Below are 20,346 nucleotides of genomic sequence, written 5' to 3' on the forward strand. Positions count from 1 at the left end.
CTCTGTACTTTCTTTCATTTATTCACCAGTTTATTGAGCATCCTTTGCTCTGAGGCTGGTCTTCAGATACTCAGTCTTGCCACCAAGGACTCTATGTTGGATCATTTAAAATGTGAGTACCTGTTTGTACTTGAGAGAAAGCAAGAACTCTCGGAGAAATGCTGGATGAGCAGCGTGAGTGAGCAGGATCCATTTCTTGGGAAGGAATATCTGAACTTTCTGAAAGTATGACAGCCTAGCAATGCGTGTGCACACCAAGTCTCTGCCCAGAATGACGGGAATTTACCAGCACAACTTGGGCGCTTCACGGTATGCCTTACAGAGTGAAAGTAACCAATGCGGCACAGTCATACTGCTAGACGTAGCAGCCCATAAAAAGGGAGAGGGAAATATTGAGAGATGTTGGGGGGCCCACCTGTCTCAGAATTAGTTTTGGCTAACACACAATCTCTTCTTTACTCTCAACTGTTTGTCTATAAACCCAGCCACGAACTTGAGATCTCCAGCCCATCACTTCTGTTCTATTTCTGTATTTATAACAGTCACGCTGTATTAGCCTTCTCTGGAGAAACAGAACCAGCAGGATATATTAGAGAGATATATAAGGGGAGATTTGTTATAGCAACTGGCTTACGTGGTTAGGAAGCCTGAGAAGCCCCATGATCTGCTGTCTGAAAGCTGGAGAACCAGGAAAACCAGTGGTGTATTTCAGTACAAGTCTGAAGGCCTGAGAGTTGGGAGGGCTGATGGTGTAAGTACATCCTGGTCTGAGTCTAAAGGCCCGAGGACCAGAAGCACTGAGGTCTGAGGGCAGGAGGAGATGGAGGTCTCAGCTCAAGGAGAGAGAGAAAGAGAGAGAGAGAGAGAGAGAGAGAGAGAGAGAGAGAGAGAGAGAGAGCATTCCTCCTTCCTCTTCCTTTCTGTCCTGTTCAGAGCCTCAATGGAGGAGATGATGTTCACCGAACGTTGGTGAGGGTGACCTTCTTTACTCGAATGCTAATCTCTTCCAGAGATACCCTCACAGATATACCCAGAAATAATGTCAACCCGGCTGTCTGGGCAACTCTTAATGACACATGAAAATTAACCATCACACATACTCATCATTGGCTTCGCTGGTGGCTCAGATGGTAAAGAATCTGCCTGCAATGCAGGCGACCCAGGTTTGATCCCTGGGTTGAGAAGATCCCCTGGAGAAGGGAATGGCAACCCACTCCAGTGTTCTTGCCTGTAGAGTCCCATGGACAGAGGAGCTTGGCGGGCTACAGTCTATGGGGTCGAAAAGAATCGGCTACGACTAGGAGACTAACGCTCACTTATACCCATCATTAAGCTACAACGGTCATGGCTGCCGCTGCCAAAGTTTCTTCTTCCCCCTCTTCACCTCTCCCTCCTCCTCCACACCCCCCCCTACAATATCAGCTGACATTTCCTGAGCACCTACTATGTGCAAGGATTCAGGCTGTGTGCTTTATATGCATCTCATTTAATCCTGAAACTAGCCCTTTGAAGTGTAGGTTCCATTATTATACAAGCTCAGGAAATTAATTTACCTAAACCATTAAACATTATCTAAGTCATTAAACCATCATCACATAGAGGGATTTAAAAAATTGAGCTATAATTCACAGGCCATGGAATCTGGGGCTTTAGTATACTCACAAAATTGTGTAACCATCACCACTGTCTAATTCCAAAGTATTTTCATCACCTCAAAAAAAAAAAAAAAAAAATCCATACTCATTGGCAATCACTCCTCATTTTCCCCTCAATCCCTGTAAATCATGAATCCAATTTCTATCTTTCTGGATTTGTCTATTTGGATATTTCTTTTAAATGGAACCATACAATATATGTCTCAGCATGTCTGCTCAGTCAGTCAAGAATCCTCCTGCAATGCAGGAGACCTGGGTAGGGAAGATCCCCTGGAGAAGGGAATGGCAATCCACTCCAGTATTCTTGCCTGAGAAATCCCATGAACAGAGGAGCCCGGCAGGCCCGTCTCTGGGATTGCAAAGAGCTGGACACTATTGTGAGACTAAAGCACCACCACCACCATATACAATATCTAGTTCTTTACGTCTAGTTTCTTTCATGTAGCATAATGTTTTCAAGGTCCATTTATGTTGTAGCATTGGTACTTTATCACTTTTTATGACCAAATAATATTCTGTTGTGTGGGCACACTATCCATTTGTCAGTTGATGGACATTTGGGCTGTTTCCACTTTTTCGCCGTTACAATAATGCTACTGTGAAAACATTCATATACGATTTTTTTCATGGACATATGTTTTCAATTCATACAGAGGCACTTTTTTCATGACATTTCTGGATTTGCTAGTATCCTTTGAAAACACTTTTTCTGGAAACAAACTTTTATGCCAGAGAGGCATGACTGCACACCTCCAAACTGCCATTTACTAAAATGGTCTTTCTGCTGTGTGAGCTTTGACTTCTATCCTATCTGTCCTGGTATGGCTTGATTTCCAGAGATGAACATCAATCCTTCATGCCAGTGGAAAACCCACTCCTTCATTATCATCCATAGAAGACCTGAGGTCTTCTGTCAGGACGCTGGTTCTTCCTTTGTGTCCAGAAGTTATTTTTCGTTCCTTTGGAACTCCACGGAGCTTCCCTCGGGCCCTTCCCTTGGCGTTGTTCACTCTCTCCTGCTACCTCCTATGCCTGTCCAGGGCATGCTTCGGCTTTGATCATTTTTGTTATTCCTTGTTAGGACGCGTGTTGCTTTACTCCACAGATGCTAAGGAATATTCACAAACTGAATAAATTCTTGATTAGTTGCTGTGATATTGTGATTTATAATAAGCAATTTACGTTTGGTCTTTGTCCACCTTTCCAGACACAGGACCACTAAAACTCTTGGAATTTCCTGTTTAGAGAGTGATAAAGGTGTCTTTTGTTATGTTAATGAGGTGACTTTTGGAAAGTCCCTAGGTCCCCTTGCGACGGAGGCTGGTTGCTAGGGTAACCAACCTTGGGATTAGAAGGTCCACCCCCTGAACTCTGCGGAAGGGAGAGGAGGGGGAGAATGACTACAACGGCCAAAGGCCAATGAAGAGATCAATCATGCCTGTGTATGAAGCCTCCGTAAAACCCCAGAAGGATGGGATTTGAAGAACTTCCAAGTTGATTAACAGGTAACAGATTGGATGAGAGCAGTGTGCCTAGGAAGAACATGGAAGGTTCACCCCATTTCCCCATAACTTGCCCTGTGTCTCTCTTTCCTTTGGCTGTTCCTGAGTCACATCCTTTTATATAAACCGATGCTCTAGTAAGTCAGAGGTTTCCCTGAGTTCTGTGAACCACTCAGCAAATTAATTGAACCCAAGGAAGGGGTTGCAGGAGCCTCCAATCTATAACCAGTTGATCAGTAGCACAGGTGACAACCTGGACTTGGAATTGGTGTCTGAAGTCAGGCCGGGAGTAGATAATGTCAGAATTGAGTCAAATTGTAGGACACTCAGCTGGTGTCCCAGAATAGCATGGCGTTGTGGGAGAAACAATCAAACCAAACACATTGTAACTGCTGTCAGCATCCTAGTTACCAAGTGCCAAGTGGTTCTCATTCTCTTGAAACCAAGTTGAGTGTCCTCGCGGAGTTGGTGTGACAATGACTCTATTTTTAACCGGGTCTTGTGGTGGGGAAGAGCAGGTTGCAGAGTGAGGTCATGCTTCTGCAAGTTTCCGACTTCTGTGCCCTCCACATTTCAGCTGTGGGAGAGGAGCCAGTCAGCATCTCCTCCTGGACTCTCAGGAGGGTTTGCTGTCCTTGCCCCTTGCTCCTTTTCAAAGGAGGAACATGGCAGAAGGGCAGCAGGGTCAGGCTTATTTGGGAAACTATCATCAAGTTTAGTCCATGAGCAACTCTTCCAGTTTCTGAGTTTTCTCTTTTTAGCCATTCTTTAATGTCTCAGGAAAACTGAGATGATGAGACATTCAAGTGAAAGTGTTCGTCACTCAGTCGTGTCTGACTCGCTGTGACCCCATGGACTGTGGCCTGCCAGGCTCCTCTGTCCGTGGAATTCTCCAGGCAAGAATACTGGAATGAATAGCCATTCCCTTTTCCAGGGGATCTTCCCAACCCAGGTCTCCCTAATTGCTGGCAGATTCTCTAATGAGCCATCAGGGAAGCCATAAGCTTCCTTTTAAACGTACCTGGACCTGGGTTTTCTGTAGATCCTACTTGTTTAGATCTCTTCAGTCTTATTTGAATAGCCTATTGCTCTCCACAGAGCACAGAAATTGTTTTTAAAAATAAAGGATCCAGGATTGAGAATTATGGAAGTGGTTCTCAACCCTGGCTAATAAACAGAATCACACACACACACACACACACACACCACACTCTTCCAAGTTTTAAGTAAATCCAGAGGTCAACACCAATAACACCTCTCCTGCTGAATTCATTCGGGTTACACATTTTGCTTGGCTGGGTGGAGAACTTTAATAATTGAGTACCTATTCTCCACATTGCCACAGCTCATTTGTTCCTTATTGTCTCACACTTGGCCCTCTTCACACATTAATATGACCTGCCTGCCCCTTAAGGTCTTTGAGAATTCAGCGCTGCCACAGACAGCCAAATCATCTGCCCTCCTTCCTCACCCAGGCGCCTTGGCAGCACAGGTAACTCTAGGGAACCATCAGCGTCTTTGAGCAATGATTATTCTGTCTGTAAGTGTCTGTAAGTATTCTGAATTCTGGCTGAGAGGGCATCACTGGGGAGCTATTAAAAATTATCCATGCCCCCTCTATGTTCACTCCTTCCCTGGGGGAATATACAATTTCTTAGAGGAGGATACATTTTTCATATGGGAGGAAATGTAGTATTTTAAGGAAAATCATTTTGAATGTGAGATTTGCTAGATTGTCTGTTAACAGTTTCCCCTTAATGAACTTCCAGATTATAACAGAGTTTCTGTTGGCAAGGTACATGTTGGCAGGGAATTAAGAACTTAGCTGGTAAAGAACCCATCTGCCAGTGCAGGAGATGCAAGAGATATGGGTTTGATCCCTGGGCTGGGGAGATCCTCTGGAGAAGGAAATGGCAACCCACTCTAGTATTCTTGCCTGGGAAGTTCCACAGACCGAGGAGCCTGGGGGGCTACATACAGTCCATGGGGTCATAAAGAGTTGGGCACGATTGAGTGTGCACACACACATGTAATATTTAGTCTTACAGCCCCACATGTTACTGTCAAGTCCATCCATCAGAAAGGTTCTTAGATTCCCCTGAAATGAGTGATTCTGCCCAGTCCTAGGTCAAGCAGAACACCTGGAGCAGATGGAGACCTCTCCTTGAGTCTAAAATCATGTAAGGTTTCAGTTCAGTTCAGTTCAGTTGCTCAGTCGTGCCCGACTCTTTGCAACCCCATGAACCGCAGCGCTTCAGGCCTCCCTGTCCATCACCAACTCCCGGAGTCCACCCAAACCCATGTCCATCGAGTCGGCGATGCCATCCAACCATCTCATCCTCTGTCGTCCCCTTCTCCTGCCCTCAATCTTTCCCAGCATCAGGGTCTTTTCAAATGAGTCAGCTCTTCGCATCAGGTGGCCAATGTTAGGTTTAAGTAAGTAAAGTTGCTCAGTCGTGTCCAACTCTTTGTGACCCCATGGACTGTAGCCTACCAGGCTCCTCTGTTCATGGGATTTTCCAGGCAAGAGTACTTGAGTGGGTTGCCACTGCCTTCTCCAGGGGATCTTCCCGACCCAGGGATCGAACCCAGTTCTCCAGCATTGCAGACAGACACTTTACCATCTAAGCCACCAGGGAAGCCCAAAGGCAAGTGCAAACCAGGAACTGCGGGAGACTCCACCCTGTTGTGTGTACTTGGATCCAGGTTTAAACAGTGAAGCCTGGATGTCCCTATTTCACCTGCCCACACTCTTTCTATCGTATTCAGGATTTAGTCTTTTTTTTTTTTTGTAAGAAGTGCAGTTTTCTAAATTTAAGGTAATTTCTCTATTTTTGCCTCCCCGCCTCCTGCCAAAGAAGCAGAAAGTTTATCTCAGTCAGTTGGGAGGTAATTCAGGTTTCCTCAGTACATTTCAGGTTCCCCTCTGGGTTGCTTCTCAGTCCTAGGCGTTTTCATAGAGCTCAGGCTGGGGATTGGAGTGATGCTGTAGGGTGACATTTGTCATCCATCCAGCTTGTCCTGCTGGTCTTCAGCTGCTCATCCACTCCCACCAAAATGATGTTGCTTCCCCTTAGCTCACTAGGTCTCTCTCTGCTGAGCTAGTTCACACCATCACACGGATGAGGGACAGTTTTAGCTGGCCTCTCAACTGTTTGTCAGTTACATTATTTTAAGGCCAGTGTGTCTCACATTCTAGTGCATTTCAAACTTTATGTGCATCCTAGCCTCTTGGAGTCATGGTAAAATGAAGCTTGTGAGTCTGTAGGATGGGATTAGGGCAGGGTCCAAGTATCTGCATTTCTGACAAATTGCCAGGTGATGCTGAGGCAGCTGATCCATGGGCCACACTTTGAGTAGCAAGGCTTAGGGACCATAAAGGCTCTCACTTAAATGGAGCTCTCAGGCTCTCTCTTCTGCTTGCTTGGGGGAAGTAATGTGATCAAATGGAAAGATTTAGTTAGATGGTTGCAAATGCACTCCCCCTTTCCACCTCTAGGGAACATTACTGCTGAAATGAATGAAAGAATAGCACTTCCCTAAGATGTTCCAAAGGCTTCCCTGGTGGCTCAGTGGTAAAGAATCCACCTGCCAACACAGGAATGTATTCCTGTATTCCAATACAGGATTTCTTGTCAGAGGCAGGAAACTCTGATTGCATTCCTGGGTTGGGAAGATCCCCTGGAGAAGGAAATGGCAACCCACTTAACTATGCTTGCCTGGGAAATCCCATGGACAGAGGAGCCTGGTGGGCTACAGTCCATGGGGTCACAAAAGAATCGTACATGACTTAGCGACTAAGCAACAAAGATGCTCTGAAGGCTCTTTTCAAGTACCCAGGTAGGCTTTGTTAGAATGATGTCACTCTTGACATTCACCATGCCTTTATCATTTATCTTGTTCCCATGCATCCCACCTGGGAGAAGAAAAAGAAGACACCCCTTCCTCTCATGTGGTCTTTTTGGCATTTATGCCCTCATATGCTTGCCTTGAGTGCAGATTAGACTGAATGCTGCAGAAGTTTTGGGATGTCACCTCTGTGGTTTACAAAACCACTGACTTCCTTCTTGGACACCTGCTCTTTCTTGAATCCTGGGGGATGCAAGTTGTCATTCTGTGAGCAATTTTATGGGGAGAACCACATGCTGTAGCAAGAAACTGAGACCCTGAGCCCAAGAGCCTGCAAGGAACTGAATCTTGGGAACAACTGTGGTGAGCAAGTGGATGCTTCAGTTCCGGCTCAGTCTTGAGATGCCTGCAGACCCAGCTAACAGACCTGGAGCCAGAGGTGCCCAGCTAAGAGGCTGCTGGATTTTTGACCCAAAGAAACTGCTATTCTCAGTTTCTAAGTTTTGGGGTAATTTGTCATGTAGCGATAGATATTGAATATACCCATCTAACTCAAGATGACAGGCATTTGGGAAACGCCATAAAAATGTCCCATGAAGACTGTTGTTTAGTATCTACTTATGTGCAACTCTTTTTCCACCCCAGGGACTGTAGCCCGCCAGGCTCCTCCATCCACGGGATTTCCCAGGCAAGAATAACTGGAGTGGGTTGCCATTTCTTTTTCCATCTTCCTGACCCCGGGATCGAACCCCAGTCTCCTGCATTGGCAGGCAGATTCTTTGCAACTGAGCCACCCAGGAAGCCCCCCATGAAGATAGGACACAATTAATATAACAAAAGGAAAGAATCAAAATTCTAGTTCTAGGGTGGCTACTTGGTCTGAGGCATTCAGTGAGTGGCTCCATATGACACATATATTGACATTTACACATTGACTATTCATGTGACCTTTAGCCTTTTTTTCTTTTTTTTAACGTGCAACTCTTGGGTGTCAGAGTTTGAAACTCAGTTTAGCCTTTGTAGCAATAAAGTGACTACACGGCTTATCATCTTGCCTTGGAGAGAAGAAAACTGGTGAAACCAACATTTCTCACGTTGCTGAAATAAATCTCCAGGCTGGCAGGAACTGAAGGTTCTTTCTCCACCGCCCCTTTTCTAGTCTCAACAGCTGAGTTTTCTGACTACAAGAAAACCACCTTTGATTATATAAAGGTATTAGGAGTTAGGGAAACACTAGGCCTTTTGTTACCAGCAATCTGGAGCTTTTAGGAAGCAAAGCCTTGGGGGCGGCGGTAACCCCTGGGAGTTGGGCGGGTTTTGTGTCGGCTCCGGCTCTGGGGCTTTCATCAAGCCTCTGGGAGAGGAATTCCTAGTTTGTTCAAAGTTGGGCCACACGGAGCCCGAAGGCCTCGGAAGCCGCGTCCCTAAGCCCTGCGGGTTTACGAGTCCTGCCCCGAGAGCCGCGCAGCCGGGGGCGTCCCGAGGAGGGCGACCCCCGCGGGTCCAACTTCCCGCCGCGGGCCGAGCGTGCGGGCGGGCGGGCTGGGGCGGGGCCGGCCGCGCTCCCTCCCCGCTCTCCCCTCCCACTTCCCCTTCCTCGCCGGGCAGCCCCGCGGGCGCGACCTCTGCGGGCGGGGACGGCGGGGAGGAGCCCGCCGCCGCTTGCCGCGCCGCCGCCGCGGGGGGAGCCATGCGCCGGCCCCGCCGCGCCGCGAGCCCGCTCCCGGCTGCCCGCCGCCGCTCGGGCCGGCGGAGGGAGTGAGCGGGAGCCGCGGCGACGAGCCGCCGCCCGGCCCGCGATGTCACCATTGTTCAGCTGGGTGGCCAAGGTAGGCGGCGTCGGGCCGGCGCCCGTTACGGCAGCGGACCTCCCGGGAGCGGGCGCCCCGCGGGCGCGGCTCGGGCAGCCTTGGTAACCGTCGGGCCGCTGGGGCTCTGCGGCGGGGCGGGGGCGGGGGCGGGCCGCGGCGAGGGCGCCCCTTGCTTGGGGACCGCGTCCGGAGAGCGGCCAGCGCGGCCCGGGGCGCTCGCCAGGTGGTTCTCATTCATTAGACCTTCTTCCCCGAGGGGAGAAAGAGCCGGGGCCTCACGCCCACTTCACGGGGAGGAGAGTGAGGCTCGACCCCCGGCGGGTGGGCTTCTGCGGCCCCCAGCGCGCCCCGGCTTCCCCGCGAGGCGTGTCCGGGCGGCGGGACCTCGCGTGTCAGCCGCCCGGATACAGACAGGTTTGTGCTCGGCTGTCGGGACCGTGCAAGGGGGATGCCCGGAGGCTGAGCTCGGCGCGCTTAGAGGATGTCTGTCTTTTGTTTTTAACTCCCTGGTTTCCAAGGGCGGGTTTGGCGCGGGGGTCGGGTCTGAGTTTTAAATCTAAGTTCTTTTTATTTCTTTGAAGTTTTATTTTCAGAACATTGGCGCCTTCAGGATCACTAAGCGTTACAAGTCCAGGCCAATTCCGCTGTTGCAAAAACGAAGGGGTTGGAATGGATTTCTAGAGTTCCCACTAGTTTGAGAAGGCAGTGATAGAATAATATCCTCCCGGGTACCAGGTGTCCTGTGTTCTGAGCGATGCAGCTCTTGAAGCCTCTACAGGCTGATCGGGCACCTTTTCCGAGTCCAGCGGGCTCCTCTCTCTGCCAGCCCCTTCGCAGGGCTCGCTCCGGGTGTATGGCAGGTTAGTTGAGCAATTAAACTCACTGAGAGAACCCGTTAGCCGTTCTGTGACCCTTTACAAGTAATAGGTGGTGGTACCTCTAGTTATGATGCAGTGTTTTTAGAGTGTTAAAGTACATTTTTACAAACACCTTTATATGAGGCCGATAGGCTTTGCTTGTCATTTAAGTGATAATAAAATAGACACGCAGAAACCAGGTGACATTAGTTATTAGACAGGCTCTGTATCCTACTGTCTTCTCTTGCCCACCAGAATCTTCAGTTGCTGAAACACAGCTAGTAGTAAAAGTGAAGTGACTTTCAAACGTGTTTTGAGTCGTTGTGAATTAGTTTTGTACTGAAGACAAATTAACAATGCCCAGATTTTCTGGCTTGAAGTGATAGCTTACTGGCTTTTCCAAATAGTGCTAAAGTTTAAAAATGTCATGTAGTTTAAAAAGTAATTCAGAGTGTGTTGCCTGAGTATTCTGTTACTCATTCTAGGTTGAGGATTTGAATCTGCTTCTATATTGGGTTGGGCAATAAGTTCGTTTTTTTTTGGTGACATCTCATGGAAAAACCCGAACAAACTTTTTCGCCAACTCAATATTACTATATAGTTACACTATAAGGCCAAAAGGAGTAGGGAAAAAAAAAAAGACTTGTTTTATTCCAAAATCAAGAGGTAAATCTAAAAAAACCTTACTGCTAATACTGTTTTATAGTTTTATGTACTTTCTTAAAACATACAATATAAGATGCTTTACACTATAGGAGTGTGGTGAACTTTTGTTTATATTGGCCTACAGAGGTGATGATGAAAAAACAGCAAACCAAAGCCTTATTTAAAAAAAAAAATCAAGGATTTTGTAAGGATTGTCAGCTTTCCACAAACTGGCAGTACTTTTGAAAACTTCATGTAAAAAATGAACAGCATGTGACCAACTTGATCTAAGTTCTGAATCATGTTATTACAAAATTGTTTAAACTACAGAACAGTAGCAAACAACTATGAAATGTTTTTGGAGCAAAGTTATCGGTTGTCAGCATAATTTTAAGAAATGTTATTCTTTTGTATTTCATTTTTTCTAGGTCTTGTGCTATTATAAATTACATCCTATAACTGATTTTTGTAGACTGTATTATTCTATGAGCATTTTTAGAACATGAGTTACTGTTTGAAAGTTCATTTCTTGGCATTGTAAGAATGGCTTTCTATGGAACCTATTTGATGTTCAGTTAAGAGAAAAGTCATTAACACACTTTGCATTATAGACTAGGAAATGTTTTAAAAGTAGAAACGAGGCACAGATATGGTACAGAATGTGCATACTCCCAAAGTGCATTTATGTTAGACTTTAGAATGACCTTTCAAGAACACACAAATGCACACGAGCACACACCTCACACAAACGCTTGCACATCTATTAAAAATTCCTAATTTGACCTTTGTAATTTGCAGCCCAACACCTGTTAGTGAAGAAGAAGGGGAATAGAGGTCTGTTACTTGGGAGTAGGTGTCTGTTACTTGATGCAGGTGGTGACCTGAACTTGAATTCGGTTTTCTCTGATGATGCATTAATAGTGTGTGAATACTGAACATGTAGAGTGAGTCATTTTATCATGTAAGAATAAAGCCAAAATAGGGAAGAATTTTATTTCAAAGAGATTATCTGTTAAAAGAAAAATTAACATGCCTTTTTAAAATTAGACATGTCCTGGAGCATTAAGGCATGTGTGCATTATATTGAAAGTGGGGCCAGGTTTATGGAGGTGTAATTTCTTTATTTTATTTTTTTGAGGTATGATTTCTTGATTAGTCTTTCATCAGGGATACTGGAATTTTTTTATGTAGATTACACTGTTAAATAAAAACAAATTTCTCAAGCTTTGTGATTTTTATATTAAATCCACAGACATCCCTGGCAGTTCTGAGTAATCTATTGAGTATTTCTATGTGTCCACTTCCCTGTTGGTGAAGACTAACAGCAACAGAACTGCCAGATAATTTTCTGAACTTCCTTGGATCTCTACTGCCTGTAAAAACGATGGCTAAGATTACTGCTAGTATCTCGAATTAGTGGATTTAAAATGTACATGTCAATTTGTCAGATAAAATAGAAAATGGGAGCTAAATATAGCCAGATTTTCTGTGTTTTCAAGCCCAAGTCGAGTTTCATGTAGCTCATGCCTTGTATTAAGCTATTATCCAATGCTTCTGTATATATTCAGCGGATATTTGGTGGTTGCCATCTGTGTACCAGACACTCACTATTCATGCCCTGGAGGAGTTAGTTCATTTTGCACTAAAAGTTTATCTTTCAAAAAGTGTACACACTGACGCTTTGTAATATTTAAAAATATGTTAGGAAAGGAGTCCTTTTGTAAACTCATACTCAATCACTAATATATATTCTATGTAAAACCAGGTTTTTCATATTTTGACCTTGCTTAGAACCTGGGTTTATAGCCATTATTCATTCAACAAGTTAACAAATGTATTCAACACAGATCTAGTTATTGAGCACCTACTGTGTGCCAGGTATTGATTGAGGACCTCAGATTGAGCAGTGAACAGACACACCAGGTCCCTCTTTTCATGACTCAAATTCTAGACAGGAGAGACAGCAATGAAGGAAGCAAATAAATAAATGTAATAACTGCAGATGGTGGTGAGTGTTAGGAAGGAAAGTTAACAAGGTGGTTTGGTGGGGGGGTGCCTGGGGCTGAGGTGGCATTTCACTGAGTGGTAATAGGTCCCTAAGAAAGAACCAGGAGGAGGGGCCAGCAGGGAACAAGGCCTGTAGGTGGGCCTGGTAGAGCAGCAGGAGGAAGGCAGGTGATGGATGAGAGATCTGGGTCCTGAGTCGGGAAGGGCCGGTGTGGACCAGGCTGTAGAGGGTTCCAGGGTACTGTGCAGGGTTTGCTTTTAAGTACTGTGGGTGTGAAAGCTAGGAGAGATGTCTGCTTTGGGAAGCTGAGGGGACCACTTAGGAGGCAGGTGTGGTTCAGGAGGTGGTAGTGATGCCTTGGATATGTAACTATTCTCTACCTTCTGGAATGACTGTGACCCAGTGTCTGAGATTGGTGCAAATGGCTGAGTAGCAAATTGCTTCTTCTGTATTGAATACAAGCACAATTTGTTCTTTGCTCAGCTGCTGCTAACCACAGCTTGCAGGCACAGTTGGGTCCTGGCGTTGGGCTTATTTACTTACCTTTGAGGTTTCCTGCAGGCTGGATCAGCCCACCTTGGTTGCCTCTGACCAGTTGGACTTGCTCTTCTGTTTACTGGCGCACAGCGGCCTTCCTGTAAGATGTGAGTCTGACTATAGCTAGTATGTAGGTGGCAGTGTTGCTGTCTTGCTTAAAGTCAGTCTGATGTTGGTTTGTTGCTGAGATTGTGTCCTAGGTTGAGATGGAAAATTTTAAAATATGTATATACCATATTTTTTTGTCTGTAGATTTCAATTCCTTTTAATTAGTGCATGTTTGAGTTTAATGAAGAGGGAAGAACTTGTCATAGCCAAACCACCCCTTGAATTTGGAAAATTTGCTGCCTCTGCTAAGCAGAACTGGTGTAGCCCCAGCAGGCTCCTGTGGGGGTGTTTGAGGAGTAGTGGCTGCAGCCTCTCTCTGTGATTGGGAGCTCTGGTTACTGAGAATGACAATAATTGGGGCACAGGTTGATTTTACAAAGAGAGAAGGGAGAAGAGCAGGGATAGAAACCCCATCTAATCCACAGCGAAACACTGCCTGGAGCAGATCTCATAATGAGAAAGTAAATTATAGTTTGTTCTCCTAGATAGATTCCCTAATCCAATCTTAACCTTATATGTGCCTCCGCTCTGATCTTCCACTTCTGACCATCTGAGTCCTTCTCAGATGGTCACGCCTTCCCTGAAGCATCTCTGATGACTCATTCATTCATTCATTGGATGAGCATACTGAGCTGGGTAGAAAATAACTACAGGAGCTTCTCTGGCAGGGGAGGGTAGACATCAGCCAGCTGGGCTGTGCCACGGGAGAGCAGGGAGGGGCTGCTGCCCCCTCCTGAAGGTGGCCAGGGGGGAGGTAGCCAGGAAGCTCAAGGGTGCAGAGTGGCTGGGGTAGCATGTTCAGAGGCCTGTAGGCACGTTGGAGGAGCCTCAGTGACAGGCTGTTGGCCAGGCTGGCAGGAAATCTGCTGTAGGGAGTAGCAGAGGGTGAGCTGAACTGATGTGCAGGGGCCAGGATGTACATGGCATACAGACCCCTTCAGAGGAGTTGGCATTTTACCTGCGATGGTGGGCACCGTTAGAGACCAAAACTGATCTGTCTCCAGACTTTTGTAGCTGTGTAGTCTAGTCTGTGTATCTTGCATTGCAGTTATTTAAATATTTTATCTTCTTAACCTGTATACTCTGTGAAAACAGAGGTGGTGTCGTCATGTATACCAGTGTGTACAAATCAGTTGGGCATCTTGTTGAAATATATTAAATAGTTCTGCATTAGCCGGTCTGAGATGGAACTCAAGATTCTGCATTTCCAACAAGCTTCTCACAGGTGATGATGCTGATACTGCCCGTCTGGGGACCACATTTTGAGTAGCAAGGTTCTCAATTTAAATATTTCCTTTTTTATACCTACTATTAGACATAGGAGTTGCTCGTATTTTTTGGAACAAATGCCTTGACTTCAGAATAGTCACTTGTATATGGGAGGACAATAGTGGAGATAGTGTCCTATGAAATAAGACTTAAAAAAACTCAGCAACTTTGAAATTGGGTGTCTGGAGAACAAGATTGGATGGAAAATTTTGCATTGCATACTCTTGTACCTTTTAAAAATTTTGAACATTTTACATATGAACTCTTACAGTTTATTATTATTTTTTTCATTTTTGGCCACACCCCACAGCTTGTGGAATCTTAGCTCCCTGACTAGGCATGGAACCCACGCCGTCATCAGTCAGAATGTGGCATCCTAACCTTTGGACCTCTGGGGAAATCTCTGTTCAGTTTATTAAATTTAAAAAATACTCTGATGACCTTTCCTCTTTTTCAGTATATTTAACTTCGCCCTAAATACCATTAGGATAATATAATAAACTAGGCATCAAATTGTTATTGAAAAGTAGATTCAAATCTCCTGCTTTCTTTTTTTAGATAGATTTATTTTTTGAGCAATTTTAAGTTCATGGCAATATTGAGCAGAAGATACAGTTCCCACACATGCAACAGCCTCCCCTATCAGTATCCCTAATCAGTGTGGTACATTTGTCACAATTGATGAACTTGCATTGATATATCACTATCACCCAAAGTCCATAGTTTGCACTGTGGTTCATTATTAGGGTTGTACATTCCATGTGTTTGGATAAGTGTGTGATGGCATGTATCTGTAATATCACTGCCCTAAACATTCTCAATGCAATGCTTTTCATCCCTTCTTCCTTCCAACCCCTGATCTTTATAGTTTTGCCTTTTCCAAAATGTCGTATAACTGGAATCATAAAGTATACGTTCTTTTCAGATTGGCTTCCTTCGCTCAGTAATGTGCATGTAAGTTTCTTCAGCATCTTTCATGGTTCGATCATTCATTTCTTCTCAGCGCTGAATAATATCTCATTGTCTGGATGGACCAGTTTACTCGTCTACAGAAGGACCTCTCAGTTGCTTCCAAGTTTTGGCAGTTACGAATAAGCTGCTATAAACATCTTTGTGTCAGTTTTTGTATGGACACACGCTTTCCGCTTTTCTGGGGTAAACATCAGGGGGAAGGAGTGTGGGATCATATGGTGAGAGTAAGTTTAGTTTTCTGAGAAGCTGCCAAACTGTTCTCCAGAGTGGCCATCCCATTTTGCATTCCCAGCAGCAGTGAGCGAGAGTTCCTTGTACTCCACATCCTCCTCAGTATTTAGTGTTGTCAGTGTTCCAGATTGCATGCTTTCGAATAGATGTGTAATAGTATCTCTTTGTTGCTTTCATTTGCATTTCCCTATTGATAAATGATGTGGAACCCTTCCTTTCTTTTGATAACTTTTAAGGAGTAGAAATAATAGTCTTTTTGAATTTTATTTCATAATAATACATTGGTATTCAGGAACATTTATGAAAGTTATAGAAAAGCAAACAAAAATTTTATTTGGTTCTATTTGTGTCTCTAGACTTAAGTACCTTTCTGTTATTTATTTCTGTTACCTCTGTATTTGCTTTTGAAAGATTGATGAATTAGCAGTCAACTCTGCTTTGTTAGATTTATAAGATAAATGTGATGAAAAAAATTTCCTTCGTTATCGTGCACTTTGGTACTTCTGCAGAGTATTTTTTGTCTATCACATGTTGCGATGGAATTAGACTCACAGGCCTTGTTCACTCTGAGCTGGGCTGAGCCTTTTTCACCTGTAAAATTAATAATGTGTTTCGTATTTATCTGTATTTATCTCTTTTTTATGGGTCCTGTTTTAAAATGGAATGTCCAAGTTGCATAAGAAATTATGAAGACTGTCTGCAAATGTAAACTATTTAAAATGTGGTTGAGTTTGTAGTTTAAGTTCATGGTTTTTGTGAACGCGTGGTGGTAGGCACCGTGGATCCAGAGGAGGGTAGGACACAGGCTTATTAGCCTTTGAGCAGCTTGCAGTTTAGCAGTGAGAAGCCTGTGAATTTCGTTGAATTCTAGTTGAAGCGTAGAATTTAGCCTGTGAAGATAGTTGAATTTAGTGTGATAATGCAGATACACACAGGGAGTCAGCGAACTTTAGAGGCGAGGATATCTGAACTAGGTTTTTAAGGAAACATGATTGAGTTGTAGGTCATTGATGTGATGGATTATGAAAAAAGTCAGGATATACTCTTGGTAGTTTTCCAGCATATTTTAGCATTTTTCATGGCTGCTCTCTAACTCTGTTTGCTTTGCTTTTGAGACCAGTGATTTTTTTTTAACCTTAAGGAAGACAGGTCCCATTAAGTAAATTACCCAGATACCGGGAGATGGAGAATTAAGAGTGACTCTCTTCTTTCATCCCAGCACGCCCTAGCGCACGGACACACCTATTGATAATTGTGGTGTGGTGGTCATTCTGGTTATACTGGAATGTAATTCCATTTTCTCTTTTCTCCATGAGGAAACTGAGACCCAGGGCTTCATTTGAACAAGGTGACTTTATTTGAACAAGATCACATATCTTGTTATGGTAGAACTTCAAACTCAAGGTCCCAGATCCCTGGGATTTTTGTACACTTTGTTAATGTCCTGTTGATTTGTTGGTACTTTCTCTCTAAATTATTTTCCTAAAATCAAAAGTATGCATGTCTATCAGTAGATTGTCTTTGAGAATATTTTACTTAGCCACCTGAGTGTACGCATGTGTGTTTCAGAGTAGATCAAGGGGCCTGCAAGGAAATAGGCAAAGAAAAGAGGCTTAAATTAAGTAGTCTGTTGAGGGGGATGGAGATTCTCTAACGTATGAAAGGGTGTCATTGTCATAGATGTTTAAGAGCCTGGGAGGCTTGACCAGTTGTCTGAACTTTGTACAGGAAGAAACCAGGTTCTGATTATTTGAAAAGAGCGGCAGTTGCCAAAGTCCAGTGAGATGACATATCTCCCAGTCCTGGGCTCCCGTTACCAAGAGGGCGTCCTGTGGTAGATGAGGCAGGTGTGTATCTATAGCTCTGCTCCTTCAGTAAGAGTGAGTTTTCTCAGAGAAGCATCACTTGCAGGGTAGACTTACAGCGTTAATGCAGCCATAGGAAGGAAGAGATGATTACACTTCTGAGCAGTTAATAAGTGCTAGCTGTTGTGTTGGGAAGTCGTCAGCTTCCAGGGAATCCTGGAAGTAGTGGGATTATTTCTTCCTCCCTCCTTGTTGGGAAAAGTGTATGAAGAAACTGAATTCAGAGAAGTCAGGCAGCTTGTCATAGCTATTGAGATTACTGGAAAGTGCTCTTTATGTTAAGAATTATTCCGGAGCTTCCTGCCGTAGCGGCATCTCCTCCAGCCAGCGACAGGACGCCAGACAGGAAGCTGAAGGTGTGGCTCGGAGGCCCAGGTTCGCCGGAGTTGCTCTTTAACCTTGGCTCATTGCCATGGGAATGGTAACCTCTGCTCCGCTGCCAGCCGAGCAGTTCTGTTTGGGTGTCACATGAGACGAGGTGAGTGCGTGTAAACTGTCGAGCACTCTTTAGAGTGGGCTTGTCCAGGCAGTGGGGTGGATGGAGTCATATGTTTCCACTGAATTTGACTCACACAGCGAAGTTGTACTTCCCTGGGCCTTGACCTTTGGTCTCATAGGACATCGTGTTGAATGATCTCAATGATTGTTCTCCGTTTGAAATATCTCTTGTTACTGCAAGTCAGGGCAGTCATCTTAGACTGTCTACCTCTGCTTAGGAAGAGAGGGCCTCTGGACTCACTGGCCTGGATGGATCTCCTCTCCATCTGTTCCCACTGGAGGTGCCACCTTGGACACATCAGTTCTCTTAAAGCACGAATGTGTTCATCTTCAAAATGGGGCTAAGAGCCATCTTCCAGGCTGTTAAGGATTTACCCACATAAGATACTTAGAACAATGTCTGGTTCGGATCAGGCACTTAATGAGTGTGAGCCATCACCATCATCTTCTTCATTGCGTTTGGAGATGGGGATGACCTTCACAGTTGCTTATTAGTTCTGTTCCCTTTTCTGAAAGATGAAAACATTGGGTCCTCCAGAGATGAGGTGGTTTCTCTGAAGTGACAGCTGAGATTAAAACAAGGTTTTCTGACTCAGACCATAGCTCTTTGCATCACTGGGTACTCACCTTGGTATCAGGGTTTTTTTTCCTGTTGTTTTATCACATTCCGCATGAATTAAACATAAGCCCTGATTCACTTGTGCAGAACAGGATCATAATGCTTTTCAGGCTACAAGTCATTTAGCTCCAATAGGGGAATAACAGCACAGAGAGAATTAGACAGGCATCTGCCACCAGCCACCTCTGTGACCTGACCCAGGGGGACAACTGTGCCTTGACTTCCCCTTCCCTAAAATAGAGGTAGGGAGCAGCTGTGCCTTCCTTTCTGAAGTCCTTGTCTTGTCTCAAAATACTGTGAAGAATTCCTTCACTGCCAGTGCTGTTTCAAGTTCAGAAAATAGTGTGCCCTCCAGAGATGTCGATTCTTCAATTTTGGAAGAACTTTAAAAATGGGAAGGAAGTTTATTTGTTTAGCAGAGTTCATAATTGTAGGCAGTTAAGAATCAGCCAAATGGTATTTTGCGGAAGTCCTTTTCACAGGGTGGACCCAGAGGAAATCAGTCACTAGGTGAAAATAAATCCTAAGATCTTTGAGACAATATTTGCTTAGAGACATTTTACACAGGTCTATTATGATGGTCTCTATTGTGTCAGGGTTTTTGCTTTCTTACACATGTAAGTTTCCAGATTTGGAATATTAGAGCTTTGTATAATGTGACTTGAGAAGCACAAACGAAAAATCAGCTTATGAGTAATGAGCTCGTGGCCCTTTGTGTTTTGATTATTACTAAATGAATCGTGTAATGAGCATGAAGTTTGCTAGTGCTTTTGGTATGGTCAGAACCCTCTTTTAGTTCTAAAAATAGCCATAGTACTGTTCCTGCATTTGGAAAGGATTGAAGGGAGTACATGAGAATGTCAAGTTCACTGGAGTCTCAGTGAAGGCGTATCACCCGGTTTTAGTGAAACTGAAAGAGCATCGTACCAGGGTGTGATTTGACCAGTTCTATAGTGCTTAGGCTACTTGAGATGTAATCTCTGGGTTTTTTCCCCCAGAGCAAGAGGTCACTGTGCTAGACCACCAAAGCATACGATTCTGTGTTGATTATTTTGCAGTTACCACACTATTCGGGGAGTCCTGTGGTATTTCCAGACATTCTTGGCCAAGAAATCCAGCACACACTGATGGCGTGTCTTCTCTGAACCTGGCACTTGGAACACAGATGCCAGGATGAGAAAGATGTAATTCCCGGCTCTCAGAGGGAGGGCGGGTGTGTGCAGTGGTCTGTGCACGGAAGTCTCACAATCAAGTGGGCTGGCGGTGGGGCTCTCAACACCTGAGTAGCCTTCTGGTCCACGGAGGTTATAATTTTCGAAATGCGGTAAATCCTATTTGGCAGTCTCACTGTTGACTTTAATCAGCAGGCATAGTCAGAACCAGTTGTACACATCTTAAATATTGTTCCTCTCAGAAGGAGCCAGAGATGTGGTCTGGATGTAGGTGTTATGAAAGCCTGCAGTGTCCTGGAGCACCTCTCTCAGCAGGTTTTCAGGGCTCTGTAGATCTAAGAATTTCTTTGGCTTTAACCCTGATTGAATAAACAGAGGCTGTAGGGTACAGCTGGCTCCTCTCTAGGGGCAAGGTGGGCCTGCTCCCAGGTCCGTGGGGCAGACCCCAGGCTGGGCGCCAGGGCCTTCACATCCACAGTCTTAGTGGCTAAACTGGAAAGTGCAGCCAGTGGGCTTGTGAGTCCTTTAAGGGAAATCCCCAAGTTACTGGAAATGTGGGCACCGTGCTTTTTTTTTTTTTTAATTTGGTGAGCTTAGAAGTTTATTCTAAAGAAGATATTTCAAGCCAAAGTATTTATTTTATCTTTTTTTTAAAAGCAAGTCGTGGGGACTTGGTGTGGTCTAGGAAAAGAGCCCTGAAGGGAGAGGTCAGCTCTGTCTAGCCCAGCCTGTGACCGGATGCCTGTCA

General features: G+C 44.8%; 1 protein-coding gene across 8 annotated transcripts in view; it reads left to right on the plus strand.

Moving 5' to 3' along the window:
• The window catches only part of TBC1D1 (TBC1 domain family member 1), a 227,330-nt gene that overhangs the window by 72,992 nt on the left and 133,992 nt on the right, over window positions 1–20,346 (plus strand). Inside the window, exon 1 of one of the 8 annotated variants that reach the window (XM_065907593.1) lies at window positions 8,613–8,835. The exons of the other annotated variants lie outside the window; for them this stretch is intronic. Coding sequence (XP_065763665.1) covers window positions 8,806–8,835 — 30 coding nt within the window. The 5' untranslated portion in view covers window positions 8,613–8,805. Of the gene's footprint in view, window positions 1–8,612; window positions 8,836–20,346 lie in introns of those variants that run through there. 8 annotated transcript variants of the gene reach the window in all.

Source organism: Muntiacus reevesi, chromosome 16 (assembly GCF_963930625.1).
Source record: "Muntiacus reevesi chromosome 16, mMunRee1.1, whole genome shotgun sequence".
NCBI lineage: Eukaryota > Metazoa > Chordata > Mammalia > Artiodactyla > Cervidae > Muntiacus > Muntiacus reevesi.